Source organism: Trichoderma evansii (genome assembly GCF_050947405.1).
Source record: "Trichoderma evansii strain SZMC 28006 chromosome Unknown GGI43scaffold_34, whole genome shotgun sequence".
NCBI classification, from domain to species: Eukaryota; Fungi; Ascomycota; class Sordariomycetes; order Hypocreales; family Hypocreaceae; genus Trichoderma; species Trichoderma evansii.
The window spans coordinates 59,844-76,825 of record NW_028145172.1 but is presented as its reverse complement, the minus strand read 5'-3'; the positions used below and the strand labels follow the sequence as shown (position 1 = coordinate 76,825).

The 16,982-nt window shown below is 43.7% G+C and overlaps 5 protein-coding genes across 5 annotated transcripts; 3 read left to right on the top strand and 2 right to left on the bottom strand.

The window, feature by feature from the left end:
• Window positions 1-1,145: 1,145 nt before the first annotated feature.
• Window positions 1,146-1,863, bottom strand: GGI43DRAFT_418165 (eliciting plant response-like protein). The gene is made up of 2 exons (XM_083207508.1): window positions 1,719-1,863; window positions 1,146-1,662 (listed from the first exon to the last, which is right to left on the bottom strand). Exons 1-2 carry the CDS (start codon window positions 1,783-1,785, stop codon window positions 1,286-1,288), a joined length of 444 nt encoding a protein of 147 aa, XP_083055530.1. The 5' UTR covers window positions 1,786-1,863; the 3' UTR covers window positions 1,146-1,285.
• Window positions 1,864-5,510: 3,647 nt separating this feature from the next.
• GGI43DRAFT_426280 (alpha/beta fold hydrolase) lies at window positions 5,511-6,470 on the top strand (the record flags this gene model as incomplete). Its single annotated transcript, XM_083208621.1, has 3 exons — window positions 5,511-6,004; window positions 6,046-6,259; window positions 6,318-6,470. The coding sequence occupies 3 exons, from the start codon at window positions 5,511-5,513 to the stop codon at window positions 6,468-6,470; spliced, it is 861 nt and encodes a 286-aa protein (XP_083055529.1).
• Window positions 6,471-7,394: 924 nt separating this feature from the next.
• GGI43DRAFT_431739 (S53 family peptidase) lies at window positions 7,395-9,648 on the top strand (the record flags this gene model as incomplete). The annotated part of the gene is made up of 3 exons (XM_083209447.1): window positions 7,395-8,068; window positions 8,126-8,787; window positions 8,840-9,648. 3 exons carry the CDS (start codon window positions 7,395-7,397, stop codon window positions 9,397-9,399), a joined length of 1,896 nt encoding a protein of 631 aa, XP_083055528.1. The 3' UTR covers window positions 9,400-9,648.
• Window positions 9,649-10,661: 1,013 nt separating this feature from the next.
• On the bottom strand, window positions 10,662-12,044 carry GGI43DRAFT_275010 (SUR7/PalI family protein). The gene is made up of 3 exons (XM_083201138.1): window positions 11,610-12,044; window positions 11,094-11,549; window positions 10,662-11,034 (listed from the first exon to the last, which is right to left on the bottom strand). Exons 1-3 carry the CDS (start codon window positions 11,745-11,747, stop codon window positions 10,681-10,683), a joined length of 948 nt encoding a protein of 315 aa, XP_083055527.1. The 5' UTR covers window positions 11,748-12,044; the 3' UTR covers window positions 10,662-10,680.
• Window positions 12,045-13,632: 1,588 nt separating this feature from the next.
• On the top strand, window positions 13,633-16,379 carry GGI43DRAFT_418163 (uncharacterized protein). Its single transcript, XM_083207507.1, has 5 exons — window positions 13,633-13,923; window positions 13,981-14,112; window positions 14,175-14,426; window positions 14,485-15,548; window positions 15,609-16,379. The coding sequence occupies exons 1-5, from the start codon at window positions 13,791-13,793 to the stop codon at window positions 16,248-16,250; spliced, it is 2,223 nt and encodes a 740-aa protein (XP_083055526.1). The 5' UTR covers window positions 13,633-13,790; the 3' UTR covers window positions 16,251-16,379.
• Window positions 16,380-16,982: the final 603 nt, after the last annotated feature.

Genomic DNA, 16,982 nt, shown 5'->3' with positions numbered 1-16,982 from the left:
TTTTCTAAGTCTACGTCTGAGTCTGCCCTTAGCTGTAGCTTAGCAATGATGAATAGCTGTAGTTCATCATAAGTGGTATTGGATGATTTCTGGTGTTGTATGATCGGTGTCCGCCCTATTAGAGCTGGTATAATTTTAAATAGAACGTCTTCCTGTGATAAAACACAACAGGGGGCATCAAGTCACTACTCAATCAATTCTAATTGACCCCAACAAATATTACGGTATAGCGAGTTTAATAAGACAGCTCTCGTGCCAGGCAGATCATCGTTCTAAGCTGGCGCGGCGCATACTTCAATTCGAAACTACGCTAGTTTCTAGAGAGAAATATGATTTAATAAAATGGTAGTTATAAATATAGCAGAACCCTCAGTCATACACAGGCGACTCAACTGACAAAATCATGACATATATCTGCTAAGACGAAGTTCTCAGAGCTACTCCAGTCCTCCAATAGTGTCCTTCCGTCAACATGAAAGTTTCAATTACCTTTTTAGTATCTTTTGTTGGACTAGCAATGGCTAATCCGCTTCTGTAAAAAACATTGACTCGGCGAGATTGCGATGAGAAAGGTTGCAACAAGGACTGCGAGGGACTCGGATTTCCCAGCGGAACATGTGGAGGGAAATATGTGAGCCACTCCCCACACCTAGATCCTAACATTTGGGTACATCCTGATGTAGAAGCCCTCTAAGGAAAACAAAATTTATCTTTATAAATTTGGATGAGATTAACTAGCAAGATATTCTCAACTGCGGTAAAATAAGTGTATGATATTGTATACTTCGCGCATAAGACCTTTTTTTTTTCTTTTTTTTTTTTTTTTTTTTTTTTTTGAAGGTATGTTGCCTCAGCTGTACTAGATCAAAATCAGTTTAATTATGGAGATATATCCATATATGTGCGTAGAATATATGTCCAAGCCAGAAACTTTTACATTGTACTATTTTTATGTCCTCAAATGTCACTTTTTACCATTGCCAATTGTGTGTTTGTATAAAAATATCAATATATTTCGGCATAATGAGTATACTCTTGAGCTACAGATGCTCTCTTAAGTTGTCTCCACATAGACCTTAACACATGATATAGTCATAAATAATGCATAGTATAGAAACTAATGCCGCATTAGAAGTGAATGTTTTGGGATATGTGCAGCCGTAGTCCCGCAAAAGACGTAACAAATAGTTTCGACTCCAGGTTATAAGGGTGAAGATACAAAGCTTGACTCATCTTTGAAACTACTTGAACATTCGCCGAGTGGCCCAATAGCGGATACGACTGACTAGAAATCGTATTGATACAGGTCAGCTGCAGATATGCCGCAGTTTGATAGGCTGATTTGAGTTGCCGTTGCGTCAATTCGGACTAGCTCGCGAGCCCGGCCACCTGTAAGAGATTGCATGGCGTTCAGAGAGAGAACAATGCCCGAGTCGGCGCTGTCAATTGCAAAGAGTGATATATGCTTATCTCCATACTCAATTTTCCAGCAGGAAAAGCATTGGGCAGAACTGAAGGCACGGATTGCGTCGATTCCAATAAATCCCACCGCATCTTTTTGAAGTTTCCAATCCAATTTAGGCATGAATCCCGTGCCCTTTCTCCAACAAGCGACTTTACTCAGTGAACGAGAAGGATCGTCGTAAACAGTATCAAATGTTACTATTATGTATGAGTTTGAGATAGACTACATGTTGGAGGATTCGTATTGTACTCACCAGAAACAGTTTCCGCAGAAGCCACGCTGATAACAGCAGCAGCCTTGCAAACGCTCGACGGTAACATCTTTCAAAGCTTACGACAGAGTTGAAAAAAAAGCTGGTAATTTTGACAGTCTGGATATCAGTGACTATTTAGAAATCTGTGAGTTGCAAACCGTAATGCTGAATGGCCAATGACCCAGAATTTATCTAACACAACGTCGGCCTCATCGAGAGCGAATAGACAGGGCTGCGGCATTTTACATACATAAGTGGTGCTATCTTCTCTCATTAGCCAGTGCACTGCCTTCATATTCTTCCCAAAAGTCCTACTCTCCGTCGGAAGTTATCCTTTTAGAGTGGCAGTTGCTGTGATAATTCTACATCGCCTGTTGGGGAGGCCTCCAGGCAGCCAAATATTAAAGAACAACATATCATGATCATGAAGATAATGAAATGGCTGTATTGGAAGTTGAAAGGAGGTGTGACGTAACACTCCGAAAAACATATCGCTATTTCTCACCTTCCTTTGTTCTCCCCTTTCGCTTCAGGGAATATACATTTTCACCAAGCATCTAATCCACGGAGATTTAATACTTATGAACATTTATAATAAAGGAACTCTCAGTGATACATGTTCAAGAGATATTTATGCATACGAGACGCGTCCAGTTCATCTGAATAACCTCTTTAGTAAACTAAACGATGAACTACTTACTTCAAATAGCCTAGCAACTAATGAATAGCGGTTTCTATTTACATCCTTAAAAAAAGGCTTGTTGTTCTGAAGACTTGGGTTTATCAGATCAGCCATGAAGCTGCGCCCAAAGGCTGATGTGGCCAGCATGTTCCCTTCATGCGGAGGCATATTACATCCGTAGTAGAAACCTATAGTGGCCTGGTACCGTTCCCGAGCCCCTGCCAGCATGGTCCTAAAATACGGTGTTCATAAAGACCTTTATGGTCTATGATCCGGCTTGTTCCTATTAGAATATAAGCCTACACAGCGATCAGTTGTGAGACTTCCTTTGTAACGCTGTTCAATTCTCAAATTCTCCGAGGACTCAGAAGTCGTAGATGATGCAATGGAATCACGTGCTTCAAAATATCTAGAAAATGATAACATTCCTATTCATAAAACAATGCTAATACTGCGACAATGCCATGTTAGCACTCAGGACTTCAAGCTCACTTCGTATAACTAGTGGGTAAAGGTTGTCGTCATGCCCTACGTATGACCATGCTTCCGCCGAGCAAGGGTTCTCCCTATAGTTAGACTACTTTCCCCACAGTTGCTGAAAAGGTTAGCTTATAGGCTAGGAACTAGCTGAGCGCTTTGGAAAGAAACATTGAAACCGAAAAGAATTCCCGGGAATTGCTATCTATAAAAGGATGTTTGATTCAGCTTTTCTTTTCGAGCCGAATTTAGTAGTAATAGTATTTTGTCTCAATGAATATTCGGGGACATACGTGCGCATGACTCTTAATCCCCTGTCTTTAGAGGTGAAGTAGCAAACGGCTCAATAACTCACAAAGTATTCGACAAGACACGAGCAGAGATTATAAGGGCTTAAAGCAGGGAAAAGAAAAAGAGGAGTCGCGGCATCCCCTTGGGCTAATGCAATTGATGATAAACTAATGCCACATTCTGATATTTTTATTTATCATCTGACTGACGATACGCCCAGCCGCTTCTTTAAGAGGGCCTGCACTGCCACGATGCTGCTTTGTGCCGCTTTGTGGAAGTGCACAGGCCATCTGCTGACACGAAAGGCCAACTCAAGCTCATAGAAGTCCAACAGATAAGAACAGCAACGTAATAAATACTTCCGTAGTGTCATTTAAAAGTTTCAATCAATTCGTGAGGTTGATGATTCTAATATTATGGAATATTTATGACTCACGATATATACATGGTAAGTTGAATAAAAGCCAAGTGGAATGGTTAACAGCCTGAATTGTATCTAGCAATGTATTGGCCACATGGAAAGCGAATAGCCAGGGTTATGGCACTTTGCATATATCAGCGGTGTTTAACGGTAAAGGCAAGAGAGTAGATGTGCATATCTACACTACCTCTATGATGCTGGTGCTTGCCCTTCTATCAGTCCTCTCGATTAAAAGACCAAGTATAGAAGATACAGTATATATTTTAGATAGCTACATGTATCCGAATAACAATGGCCCGATTGATCAATTATTCAACATGCTGTACAACTCGCAGAGTTCGGTCTTCGAGCTCCACCGGCTGAATTGATAGGGAACAATCCGCTAAATGAGGTTGAATATGAGCTTTTAGGAAGCTAGTAGTCGAGGTCTCTGTAATAATATTAGACTGGCAGCCTGGTAAGATGCTAGGATGGGGAGAGAAAGTTGAAGCTATATCTACACTATCTCTTTAAATGCCATGAGGCGGGATTTTTTTATCAGTAGCTTTCTGACCTTCCGTGTTAGCTCTTAGTATCTGGAGCTTCAGAGGCCCCTCTCTGGTGGCATCGAATCTAAATTCTTCATTGTTTAGACATTCGGCGATTTACTTCCCAGGTACCTTCTGGAGGCGGAGACTCGATTCTGCAGGCCACATAAATATCAGAGACAAGAGGGCTCACCACTCTGGTGAATCCTCTCGAATTACTCACAGTGATACTTGATGTTTGTCCCCAACACCATGCCCAACACCATGAAAGTAGCAGTTGGCAATTCCTACCGTATATATCTCAGGTCGTTATATCTAAGATTTTCCACTTTATTTTGGAAAATAGACCTATAGGCAAATTGATCAATTCGTTTGCCTGAAACTAAATTTATATTGAACCGTTTTGTCATTCCCTACATCTTCGTTTTGCATTCTGCTTCTCGCCCTTATATATGTAGATGTAGACCCTAATAAACATCCCAATATCATCATCTCCGCCCATATCTTTCTTAACGTGCTTTCAGTTTACACATACACATGTAAGCGGTCATAATTCTCATGACATCTTCATTAGTATTTTTACCGTTTTTGCATGATTTCCCTTGGACTAGATCTTTCGGTCAACTGATCACCCCACTCCACTCTATCCATTACAGCTTGATCATTCTTCGTAATAAACTTGCGCTGCCCAAATTTTGCCGTTCAACAAAGAACAAGAATATCCATTTCTAGAGTAAATTCTAAACATCTTCATTCTTCTCTTACTCTCTTGTCACCTTAGAAGCTCGACTTTGGCATCCATCTGCCGTGCTTGCTGCCGATTTAATGCGATTAGAATTTCATATTACCTGTCTTTTACAAATAAGGTTAAAATCTGTAGTTTAGTCTTAAAAATGCGTAATAAATGCGCAAAGAAGCGGAAGCCGGCCGCTGTATTCCGCAAGATCACGAGTCGTTTGACGAGTTTGTATTATCAGTATTTTCTAATCGAGACAAAATTGGTTGGCCTTGCAGGTTCCTAGTATGGTAAAGCGCTTCAGATCTAGCCCAATTTGGCCTTCGGCGAGACCTCAGAGATTGCCGATCCATCTCCCGAGATCCGGATGAATTTGTACTGAACTCACGATCGTTTTGGTTTGTGTGCCAAGACATTCAATTTCTTGAAAAGGAAATTAATTCAAGAGATTTCTTTTTTCTGGGGAGTGTAAATTGTAACGCTTGAACCCTTCGTGAATGACTCGTCGCGGAGAGAGTATAGATACAGGAGCTATAAACAACATGACAAAATGTGTATATAAAGGCAGCATGATTCCGCAGTAAATTTAGTATACATCAAGAAGTTCCATTATAAGAATAAACTGTCAGATACAAGCTATCCAAAACCCATAATCAATATGTCAACTCAGCAGACAGCCAAAACTCAATATGTTCTGGCCCCCAACGGGACCAAGTATGCGTACCGTCGCATTGGAGGGACTACGGGGACTCCTTTGCTCTGCATAGGCCATTTCAGATCTACAATGGATCATTGGGATCCTATATTGATTAACACCATTGCAAAGAGTCGCAACATAATTCTTTATGACTATCCAGGCGCGGGCCGAAGCACCGGACCAGTTGCTTCGACAATCCGACAGATGGCAGCCGATGTGCATACCTTTCTCGATCTTATTGAGGTCAGAGAAGTCGACGTTCTTGGATTCAGTATTGGTGGAATGGTAACTCAGCTTGTCGGACTGAATGCGCCGTCCACCATTCACGTCAGAAAATTGGTTCTCTGCGAAACTGGCCCCAGTGCTGGAGCAGACATGGTGCACACGCCAAATATGGCTGGAGTTCTGGAACATTCTGGTACTAATCACATGGAGCTGCCACAAATGCGAATTCTGTTCTTCCCATGACTAAGGAGGGAGAAGACGCTGCTCATAGTTATTGGGAGAGAATCCATGAACGAGGCATAGAGAGTTCCGGCGAAGAGCACGTTAAGTTTCTTAGCGACGGCCTTCTTGATGGAGGCAATGGCATGGATACAATTCGTAACGGCATTACGGAATTCTTTACACCTGAAACATCTCAAGGCCTTAACGGGTCGTTTGAGAGACTCGGAGATCTGAAGATGCCCGTTCTAATTGCAAATGGCCATGTGAGTTCGGCCTGTCCTTTTTGAGTTAAGATACCTATACTTACTTTATTTCTTCCAGGACGACTATATGCTTCCCACTGTCAATAACTGGGTTCTCCAACAAAAGGTTCCAAATGGGACTCTTATCGTTTACCCAAGAAGCGGTCACGGCTTCCTCTTCCATTTCCCAGCTCAATTTGGCAGGGATGTCGTGAACTTTTTAGAGTTGTAAAGAGTTAACGCTATTACTTTTGTCGATAATCTCGTTAATTTCGACTTGAAAGGAGAATAAATTATATGGCTATCTATTAGTACTCATCTTGAAGCTGGGGAAGTCTTTGATCTTTGGGAAATATTTCATCTCTACTGGTCAGCTATAGAGTGAAAGTATACGCAGATTTTTTTTCCCCAGACAGTATTTTTACGACCGTTTACAGTACATCTATCTCCTAACATATAAAGCAGCATATCCCAGAAAATACCAATTGCTTATAGCGCGTACCTTTATACGAAGCGGAATAGATCTTCCGGTAGTTCCTCCACTTTATGTTAAATATTAAGTTAAACAACCCCTGCACATTTTATTCGGCAGGACAAAGACGGCTTATGGTGTATTTTATGAAATACTGTAGGTAACTATGATAATACCGAATTATGCTTACCTATAAAGCAAATACCCCCAGCGGATTTGGTTACCTCATCTGATTAACCATCGCCGGAGAAATTATTTCTGCGAGTAATCATAAAAGAATCGAGCCACTGAAAACTACTACCCTGGCAGCCGTGTCAACCCTGTCGCTGCACACCTGTGGCTCAAAGGAGGCAATGGAGCTACTCTTGGCATACCGCTCTGCTGGGCAACAAATAGCATCATGCTAGTAATACTATTCGCCAAAACGCACGAATAGCAACCCTGCTCACCAACCCATGCTAAGGATATACGAGTCACCCTATCTATAATCAGTAGCTATAGGCCCATGCCAAGGTACTTTTTTTTCCATATAATCCACCCTTTAATACGAGATTCTCATGCACGACAACAAATTTGGGTCATTGTTGCGGTGTGTAGTAGCGATGGCATCTACCTATATAAATAAATGTTGTGCCGTCGTATTGCAGGGCCTACCCTAAAGTATTATCATCGTCATCTAATAGAATGAAGCTACTTACACTATCAGCCGCGGTGGCCGTTGGGCTATCCTCAGTCGCCCAAGGGGGCTCCGTGATGCATGAAAAGAGAGACCAAGTCCCTCCCGAATGGACAAAGATCAGTCGTGCAGTTCCTGATACAGCGATTGAACTCCGTATTGGCCTAAAGCAGAGCAATCTTGAGCACGCCGAAGATCTCGCCAATCAGATTTCTCACCCCAAGTCTGAGAAATATGGCAAATTCCTTACCGCACAACAAGTCATCGACCTATTCGCCGCGCCACAAGAGGTCATATCTGAGACTGTGCAATGGCTACGGCAAGGTGGTGTCAATAGCAATCTCATTAAGCCAACTGCCGGTCGAAATTGGCTCAAGTTCAACACGACAGTAGCCGTTGCCGAGAAGCTACTAGACACAACTTACTATACCTACAGGAACGAGGAAGAAGGTGTCGAAGTGGTTGCCTGCGAATCATATAGCGTTCCGGAGGATATCCAGCCTAATATTGACTTGATTATGCCGACAATTCAATTTGAGACCAGTGGCCTCCCAGCAAGCAGCCGCGGGCTTAACCGCCGAGATACCTTCAGTCCCAAGTTTCGAGTTCTAGAGTCAGCTCCGCATCCTAGCTCTCTCGCCAACTGCAGTCAAACAACTACGCCTGCTTGTTTACGAGCACTGTAAGATATCCAGACTTTATTCATGTTAAAACTGTATTTCTCACTAACAAATTATAGATATGGCTTACCGGACGCTGGTGAGGCTGTTGAGGGCAACAGCTACGGCATTGTAGAATTTGCTCCCCAAAGCTTTAATCAAGATGATTTAAACATCTTCTATGCCAATTACGCCTCAAATGTTCCGAATAATACGGGTCCCATTATTGACGCTATCGATGGTGGCTACTTTTCAAATGATTCTTCAGTGGATACTCTTGGAGAGTCAAATCTTGATCTTTGCTACGCCATTGGTCTTGTTCACCCCCAACCAGTTACGCTCTACCAAGTTGGTGATAATGATCCTGTCAACCCGGCGACTAATAACAATTTCCTTGATGCTATCGATGGATCCTATTGCACATATGAAGGCGGCGATGATCATGACTGGGATGCAATTTACCCTCATGACGGCGAGCTATCAGGTGAATATCTTGGCCAGCCTGACTGTGGAAAGTACAATGCTACCAAAGTCATTTCCATCTCTTATGGTAGCAACGAGGGCGACCGTCCAATCTCCTACAGAACTCGCGAATGCAATGAGTATATGAAGCTAGCGCTGATGGGAGTGACTGTCTTATTTTCGTCTGGAGATACTGGCGTAGCAGGCCTTCGTGGCACATGTCTTCTACCAAACGGCGCTTGGACACCTCCAGCTGCTGATTACGGCCGCTTTAATCCAAGTATGTATACAGAGGCTGCTTTGGTCATTCTAAACCACTAACCATGCTGCAGTGTGGCCCGGAACTTGTCCTTGGATTACCTCAGTTGGTGGCAGTGCATTACCTGAAAATGGCACTGTCAACGACAAGCAGGTCGCGGCAACTGACTTTGGATCTGGTGGTGGTTTCAGCAACATATTTGCGCTACCTTCATACCAAGCAAATGCTGTCGCTGAATACTATGCCAACCACGACCCCGGATACAACTCTTCCGTTTACAACAACACGCAACAAGTGCGAGGATTTCCTGACCTGGCCGCCACATCTCATAGTTTCATCACCGGACTTGCAGGCGACTTTGCAGCCTTCAGTGGTACTTCAGCTGCCAGCCCATTATTCGGTGCCATGATCACGCTCATTAACGGCGAGCGAATTAAGAGTGGCAAGGGATCAGTTGGCTTTCTTAATCCTGTGCTATACAGCCATCCGGAAGTTTTTGACGATATCACGGAGGGAGTAAACTCTGGATGTGGTACCGATGGATTCCCTGCTGTCGAAGGCTGGGATCCGATTACAGGACTTGGCACTCCTAATTTTGCCAAGCTGAAGGATCTTTTGCTCAGCTTACCATGAGGTTAATTCTTGGTATTGTCATTGAAAAGTAAATGTGGCTATTAGAAGGGAGGAGAAGCGATAAATGTGCAATAAGCACAAATCTACTCCGTACTAGGTAGAGATACCAGGTATTCCAAGCCGTATTCGCAAGAATAGTCACTGTCTTCAATAAAACTCTCTTAATTGACTATATTGGAATATCTATAGTGCTACTTATCCACACATAAGATATTTGGCCAAATGCTCGCTCTTGAGATTGGTGTCGGGCTGGAATCTGACAGGGCATTTCCCGAAGGATCATAGCATCTCGTATACAAAGTCTAGAAACCCAGCTACCCAACAATTTCTTGACACTACTACGAATGTATTCCCGTTAGTTATAGCATTAAAAAGGTCATATTCTTGAATATCAAATATTTTAGTCTCCGTAATCCGAGCAGAATGGCGGTGAGATCTCGAGGAATGCTCGCGACTAGGAAAAGACTATCTTCCAGGGCAAAATATGCATAACTTGTTCGTATTCCAAGTCACAAACCCCACTATAACTGTCATTAAGCAGTTTGGGTAATACGATATGAGCAAGGGTCCCTAATATCGCAGAGCCTCTTTAGTTTCCTTTCTTTACAAATAGTCGGTTGTACCCGCCGTGCAAAATGGGGCCGTATTGAGATCTAGATCTTCGTAGGGCTGAGCCAATTCACATCAATATAGAGTACTACAATAAGTCCCAAAGGATAAGGTCGTTTAAGACTCCTCCTCTAAGACTCATCTAAGACTTCTCATCTATCTGAAAACGGTGAGATACGTGCAATGCCCCCAAAGATCAAAGGCCTATAAATGACACGAGTCACAAACGCTACACTGGCGCGTTATAACAGGGTATTTATCTAACATAATACTCGGTCAAAATTTTACTTTCTTTGCAATATTCTTATAACTGCTCCCGTAGGCATACGTTGCTGGGGAGGTATGGTCAGTTGTAGTGCTACAGAGTGTCTGAGCAGAGCGAGAGGCCAATTTCGTTCTAGAAGTTGCGAGAATGGTAGCACTATATATGCGTGAGCTGAGATTAAGTAGTTTAACTGGGATATATTTGAGTATAAAACTAACATCAACATCTACCCGGCGCCGCAGTATTAAACAGAACGGGGTAACACGAGTAAACCTTGTCACCGGGAATAATTCTAACCATAGTAACATCCAGGTGAATGTCAACTCCATTCTAAGACAAAAAGATATATTATATATATACATCGTGTAATTTCCACAACACGCAAAGATTACGGCAATTAGCCATATTTATTGATGGCGATAGGGTTCGTACGACGTGTTGGTGTTTGCAAAAGTAGGTGCTGGGGCGGTAGTATGGCCGTGATGAGAGGCTGCGCCGCCATTTCCAAAGTCGACCTTTTCGTAACTGCCCTGGACGGGAGCGCGTCGGGCTTCACGGCCCGAGCAACAACATGAGCTGAAAAGCCAAAAGAATGTGCTGACCATAGACAGTCCGAGAGCAAGCCATGATGCGGCAAAAGCATTGGCGCCCAGGTTGGATTTTACGCCATATTCTTTCAACGACGAATTGAAGACGCCAACGAGCGTGGCAAAGAGAACTGTTGACGTGATATTTGCAGCGATGAGGAAGCCGGTCGCGACCTGTGAGATATGGGTGTTAGTGATGGCATGCCTGTTTGAGTAAGATGGATTGGACGTACCGAAGACACAATGGTTGTAAAGATGCTTCCGATTCGACTGAAAATGGCCGAAATGCCAACCAGCAGTTGAACAACAATGGTAGCAAATGCAAGCACGTACGCAACAAACATCCAGTGAGAAACCTTCTGGTATGTCTGCAGGTTGGACTGCAGGTGAGAGGGGAATATATCGTGAACGCCGCTAATATTCAAGTGCCAGACAACAAGCGGGTTGAACCAGAAGCTTCCCGCGGGTTTGCTGCAAAAGTCCACGTTAAAGCTGCTGCCATGCTTTTCTCCCTCGCAGTAGCCGAACAAGCCAATGTCGTAAAAATCGCGTAGTTCAGACTGTTTCTCTGCCTCTTCTAAAGCTGCCGCAAGCTCTTGCGTGGCATTGCTCATAGCAGTCGAGGTAAGGTTCAGCAGCTGGTTGCCGAAATTGGTTGCTTCAGCCGCAGTGACATTTGAAAGATCAGCCTGCGATGTTGGTTAGGAATTTTGCTCCCTATGGCATCTCGGGGAGGCACCAAAACTCACTCTCATAAAGTAAATCTTGTTTAGTGTAGAAGAGTGTTCATCAGTAGAGCCAATGCCCGCAAATATGAGGGCAACTAATGAGCCTATTGTAAATAGGTATGGCAGCCCAATGCAGGCGACGCGGCCCGCTTTGCCCATTTTCAAATAGATGGCAATACCGCGAACGAAAGACAAAGCAACAATGAACTCTGAGAGTGATCGATTTTTCTCAGACCGTATGTCACTCCAACAAAACAACTCAAATGAGGGGACGCGAGCAGAGCAAGTGTATATGATGTGAATATTTCTTCAGCAGAAAGGCGCCATACCAGAATAAATGAGCCACCACCATCTGTTTGGCGCCAATGCAGAGCTGAATCCTCTTTGGCAACCTAGGTAGTATAAAATTAGAATCAGCCTAGAGGGCGGGCCGGTCATCATGAGCTAAGCCACGCCAGCATCAAACCATCTGACAAGTGGAGCTTGAAGAGTCCCAAAGGGCGAAGTATGACACGACGAGAAAATTAGGATAAGCATAGTCGCCAGCAGCAGACCGCCCTGGTATGCGGTAGTGCGTATAGCGTGTCCTATTGGAGGACTAACTGATAGTTAGTTTCGTGCGCTGGCTTTAAAAATACCTATATCCGCGTCCAATGTTTATTAAACCGGCAAAGATAGGCCGGAGTTATCTAACAATGCCGACTAGGGTTAGCTTGGTTATTCTAGGCAAACATTATAAATCATTATAAAGTGTCAATGCACAAGTAATCTAGACAACTGTGCTCCGTAGATAGATGCTGTTCGGGTTATAATTATCGACATAATTTCAAACGTGTTACATTGTAGTATTTCCTTGTACATATATACCTTGAAAGGATGGCCAAAGGGCGCGATAAATAGTCATCTGGTGGGTACTTTGGCATCTTTGCATCTTTCTGAGCCTGTTTTTTTGCCCTCGCTTCCCTCGGCTGCAACTGAGCCGCATTCTATCCCCAAAATAGGTTCAGGTTCGTGGGATAGGATCCATTGTTAGCTTTAAGCTAGCAAACACACTACTGCTAGCATCTTTTTTTGCCTTCCCAGCCTTTTTCAGCTCCATGCTCCTACGTAATTGTACACCTAGCAAGATCTATCATCCCAAAAAAAGAAAAAAACTCAATCTGTCCCTTCCAAGATGCACCGAGACTTTAACTATGCGCACACCTAAGTATTTACTTCGTAACTAATACTGCTGCTAGGTAATATACGCCATGTCTTCGCAGTTAGTTGCTATTATACTTCGTAGGAGCTAGCCGAAAGGATTACATGCAGCCCTGTCTGCCGTGTCAGAAATACAAAGCATAGATGTAACCCCCCGCAAGAGTAATCACTAGCTGAAATTACAGTCGATCCAAGATTTAAAAACAGATTTAAGCGTGTTTTGAGTACACAATCGCCCAATTCACCGCACCTTGTGAGGTTGGGCTCCGTTGGCGGGTCGCCGTCAGCTCAGGGGTGGACTATGATATTCACAACACAACAATATCTCGATTATTATACCTCTTTAAGGAAAGCTTATCGTGCTTTGAAGAAAGAAGAGTAATTTTAACATAGTCGAGTTCAACCAGCTACATTCGGTAACGAAGTCTTGCTGCCTAAATTTCTTGCTCAGTAGGATACATATCTCAGATCTGATAGTAGCTTTAATCAGTAATAATGAAGAGTATGAAGGCCATGATTATTTGAAGATTAGTGCTGTGCCGGTCCAATATCTTCTATTTTTCCCTAGCTTTGTTATTATTAGTGTTACTCCGTACTATTCCTAACGATACCTCCACGCAACGCTTGGCCTTGTGTTTTGCCCCAGCTTGTGATGTTAGGCTGAGCTGGTGGGTCACCGTCAGCTCAGGGGTGGGTCGTGGGCTGTAAAGATCACAATGCCTAGACTTGCTCCGTACAGCCCCGTCGCTCTTTGGGGGAAAGTTGTCGCGCTAAAAAAAGAAAAGTAGCTTCCTTAGAGCCGCCTTATATTAGCTTGTAATGAAGCCATTGTTGAGATAAATATCTAAGAGTCAGCGGCAGTCAAGACAACCTAGTGAAAGACTATCGCTGTGCTCTTTTGATACCCTTTCATTCTCATCCTTATTTCCCTTTGTTGATTTTATACAGTGTTTGATCTTATTGCATCCTTTGTATACTTTTCGACTTCAATTCCTGGAAGTGATGTCTCCCAGGATATCACGCCTTTCCGCTGTCGCAGCCCTTGCGGCAGTGGCAAGCGCCGCCACGGCCTCAGTCAGTGCTAGCACACCTGCTGAGCCCTGTGCCCAGATTGCGAAATTAAGTGCAGCAGGTGGTGAGTTTCTGTGTTTCCTTTGATGGGGTAGTATACAACAGCTCTAACACAATTTAGCAACGGCATTCCCCAGTCAGCTTGGACTTGCTTGCCTGGAATCGATACCATTCAAATCCGACCTCGCAGTGAGCTTCATTGATGAGTATAACAAATACTTACAATGGCAGTCTACTATCGAGATTCTCAGAAGTAAGTTTTACATTTTGTTCTTCCGTCCATTCCGTTGTTACGCATCCCTAACCCGAGTTCAGATCCACCAATTGGCTCTCTCTCCTCGACGGTCGATCTCGTTGGTGGCATAGCGACTATTCGCGCCCGGGCAGCTGCGAATCTATATAAATCTCAGTATGACTTTGATCGAGACCTATTTCAGCTTATCAGTTCTGCGAACGATGGTCATCTTGCAATTACCCCTTGTTCATTTACCATAGCTTTTACACATTCCACCTCATTAGTGTCTCTTTCCACTGATGGGGTAGCCATTCCCAGGCTATATACCTTGGGTACGTATATCGCTTTCTGCCATACTAGAGGCTTCTATTGACGAAATTCGGGTCATAGATGACGGTACACTTCTAGGAGCGGGCAACAAAGACGTATCTCCTGTAACCTTGATCAATGGAGTTGGTGCAGAAGTATTCCTCGAGCAGCTCTCGCAGTACCAGGCTTTACAAGATCCCGATGCCCGGTATAATGACATGTTAGCCAACGTGCCAGTTGGCCTTGTGGGCAGCTCAAGCAATGGAGCTTTTACAGGTTTCGTATCATTCCCGGGCGTACATGAATTCAACCTGACACACGCCAACGGGACCCAGCAAACAATCCCACTCAACTCAATAAACCTTGCAGATGGCAATTTTACTTCTACCACCGGAGAGGAGTTATGGGATGCAGTTTGCGCTCCCTTGAACGCTACGAGTGATTCATCGAGCAAAAAGTTCAAGAGAGATGATATTATGACGGATCTCTCAAAGAGACAGGCAAAAGGAGAGCTTCCAGCACCAAGCGGTTATCCTAAGCCTATTGTCAAAGACCCCTTCAACGTGTTGGTGGGATATTTCCCAGATGGTACAAGCCTCACAGATGTTGCTGTCATGACAGTGTCAAGTTTTGAAACGTCAGGCGATGGAATTCCAGATGATGAGACCCAACTTTTTGCCAAAGAGGCGCAGGAATTTGTGGATAAAGCTATCGCTGCTGGCAAGTCGAAAATTATCATCGATCTCACTAATAATCCAGGCGGTACCGTCGACTCAGGCTTTGGGCTTCTTAGTATCTTCTTTCCTAACATGACTATCTTTTCGGCGACTAGAATTCGTTCTGTTCCCGAAACCCAATTCGTTTTCGAGACTGCCAGCCGCGACAAGGACCCAAACGACAGGACAGTTTTTGAGGGAGCGGGCTTCCTTATCTCGGAATTGGTTCAACCAGACCAGAAAACAGGTTTTGCTAATGACAGTGATTTCTTGGGTCCATTTGATATACTTGGCGTCCCCTCAACTGCAATTTCGGCCGAGAACAATTTCATCCTCGGCAACTCGACATCGTCCCCTATCAACATTTTTGGCAAAGGAGGAGTGCTCAACGGTACAGAACCGCCGTATAGTCCCGAAGACATTATCATTGTACGTATCTACTATTTTTTCCGCTTGGTTTCTTTTTGCTCTGCTAACAACTGCTATTAGCTTACCGACGGTCGATGTTCTTCAACTTGCACCATCTTTATTAACCACATGATTCCATATGGCGTGCGAGTTGTCGCAAACGGCGGCCGCCCACATATCGGACCAATGCAAGGAATTGGAGGCGTTAAAGGAGCCCAGGTTCAGGAATTGTCAACTCTTTCCCTGTTCATCGATGGGGCAAATCAGGTTGTCCAAAATGCCACTGCTTCCGGCAAGCCGCTCTTCACATCAAAGGAACTAGACGCGTTCAAGGACCATATCCCCTTACCCTTGGAGAAACTCCCAATCAGACTCACTACGGGAAGTGTCAACTACAGAAACGCCTTTGCTCCATTCAACGATGAGGTGCCTACGCATTTCATCTATCAGCCTGCAGACTGCCGAGTATTCTACACTCCTGCAGCGCTTATCAACCCAGAATCCAAGTGGGCAAATGTTGCCGACGCGGTATGGGGCAAGGGAGAGTGTGCCTTCTCAGTTGCAGCTCCACCGCCGCTCCTTTCCGTTGATAAGCCCTCTTCTACTTCGTCCTCTAAGCCGGCCTCTACCACAGTTGCTGCTGGTAAGAAGAAGACCCAATCGTCAGCTCGCAAGGCAGTTGGCCTGTTACTTGCCATGGCAGAAGGCCTCAGGCCACAATAAACGGTTTGTTTTCATATTTATTTTGTATATAATGTAATCTTTGGCGAATATGCCCCCGTATAGATGGGGCTTAGATATTAGATTTATTGCATCGGATAGCATTCCAAATTCAGTTTATTTATAATTTCATTTTGGCATAAACCAAACCTTTTGCAACGCGTTGTGTCTTAATATACTGTTTCTCGCTACGTAAATCAGGCAAAGGGATATACCAAGGGCAGCTAATCTTCACCAAGACTAATCAGCCATCCCCTCTATTTTTTTATCGGGCACAGTAGCTAATATCTACATGTAGCGCTAATGCATCATGCAGTCTTTATACTTTTGCTTGGCAGCTCATTGCTCACTTATTAGAGTCACATATGTATTTGGAGTGAGACGGCCAACAGCATTTTAGCAAGGGATCAACTCTCAGGTAACTTCTATCTTCTAGCTCATTGATGGCTTTATCGCTAGTATCTCTATCTATCCACGGTGGACTTCAGACCTGAACTCAAAATACATCAACGTACACGGTAGCTAAGAAAGATAATATGTGTCTCGGGCTGTATATTAATATTATATTAACTCATATTAACTAGTTCATGCACCAAGCTACACCTGGTTTTCATGCTTACTAGTGTTCAGTTGCAGTTTTATAAAATTCATCTAACTTCTGTCTCACAGTTGTGATGTATAATAACCGTACAGTTCAAAAATAATCAAAAAGCAGACAGGAGAATCTCAGAGTAA

What these genes read in the sequence shown, in the direction of transcription:
- GGI43DRAFT_275010 (XM_083201138.1), bottom strand. Translation starts at nt 11,747, where the DNA reads ATGGGCAAAGCGGGCCGCGTCGCCTGCATTGGGCTGCCATACCTATTT. An exon ending in ACAAGATTTACTTTATGAGA is followed by an intron (nt 11,550 to 11,609) that starts GTGAGTTTTGGT and finishes CCAACATCGCAG; the next exon opens with GCTGATCTTTCAAATGTCAC. An exon ending in TTACAACCATTGTGTCTTCG is followed by an intron (nt 11,035 to 11,093) that starts GTACGTCCAATC and finishes CATATCTCACAG; the next exon opens with GTCGCGACCGGCTTCCTCAT.
- GGI43DRAFT_418165 (XM_083207508.1), bottom strand. Translation starts at nt 1,785, where the DNA reads ATGTTACCGTCGAGCGTTTGCAAGGCTGCTGCTGTTATCAGCGTGGCT. An exon ending in TTCTGCGGAAACTGTTTCTG is followed by an intron (nt 1,663 to 1,718) that starts GTGAGTACAATA and finishes CATACATAATAG; the next exon opens with TAACATTTGATACTGTTTAC.
- GGI43DRAFT_418163 (XM_083207507.1), top strand. Translation starts at nt 13,791, where the DNA reads ATGTCTCCCAGGATATCACGCCTTTCCGCTGTCGCAGCCCTTGCGGCA. An exon ending in GAAATTAAGTGCAGCAGGTG is followed by an intron (nt 13,924 to 13,980) that starts GTGAGTTTCTGT and finishes AACACAATTTAG; the next exon opens with CAACGGCATTCCCCAGTCAG. An exon ending in TCCCAGGCTATATACCTTGG is followed by an intron (nt 14,427 to 14,484) that starts GTACGTATATCG and finishes TTCGGGTCATAG; the next exon opens with ATGACGGTACACTTCTAGGA.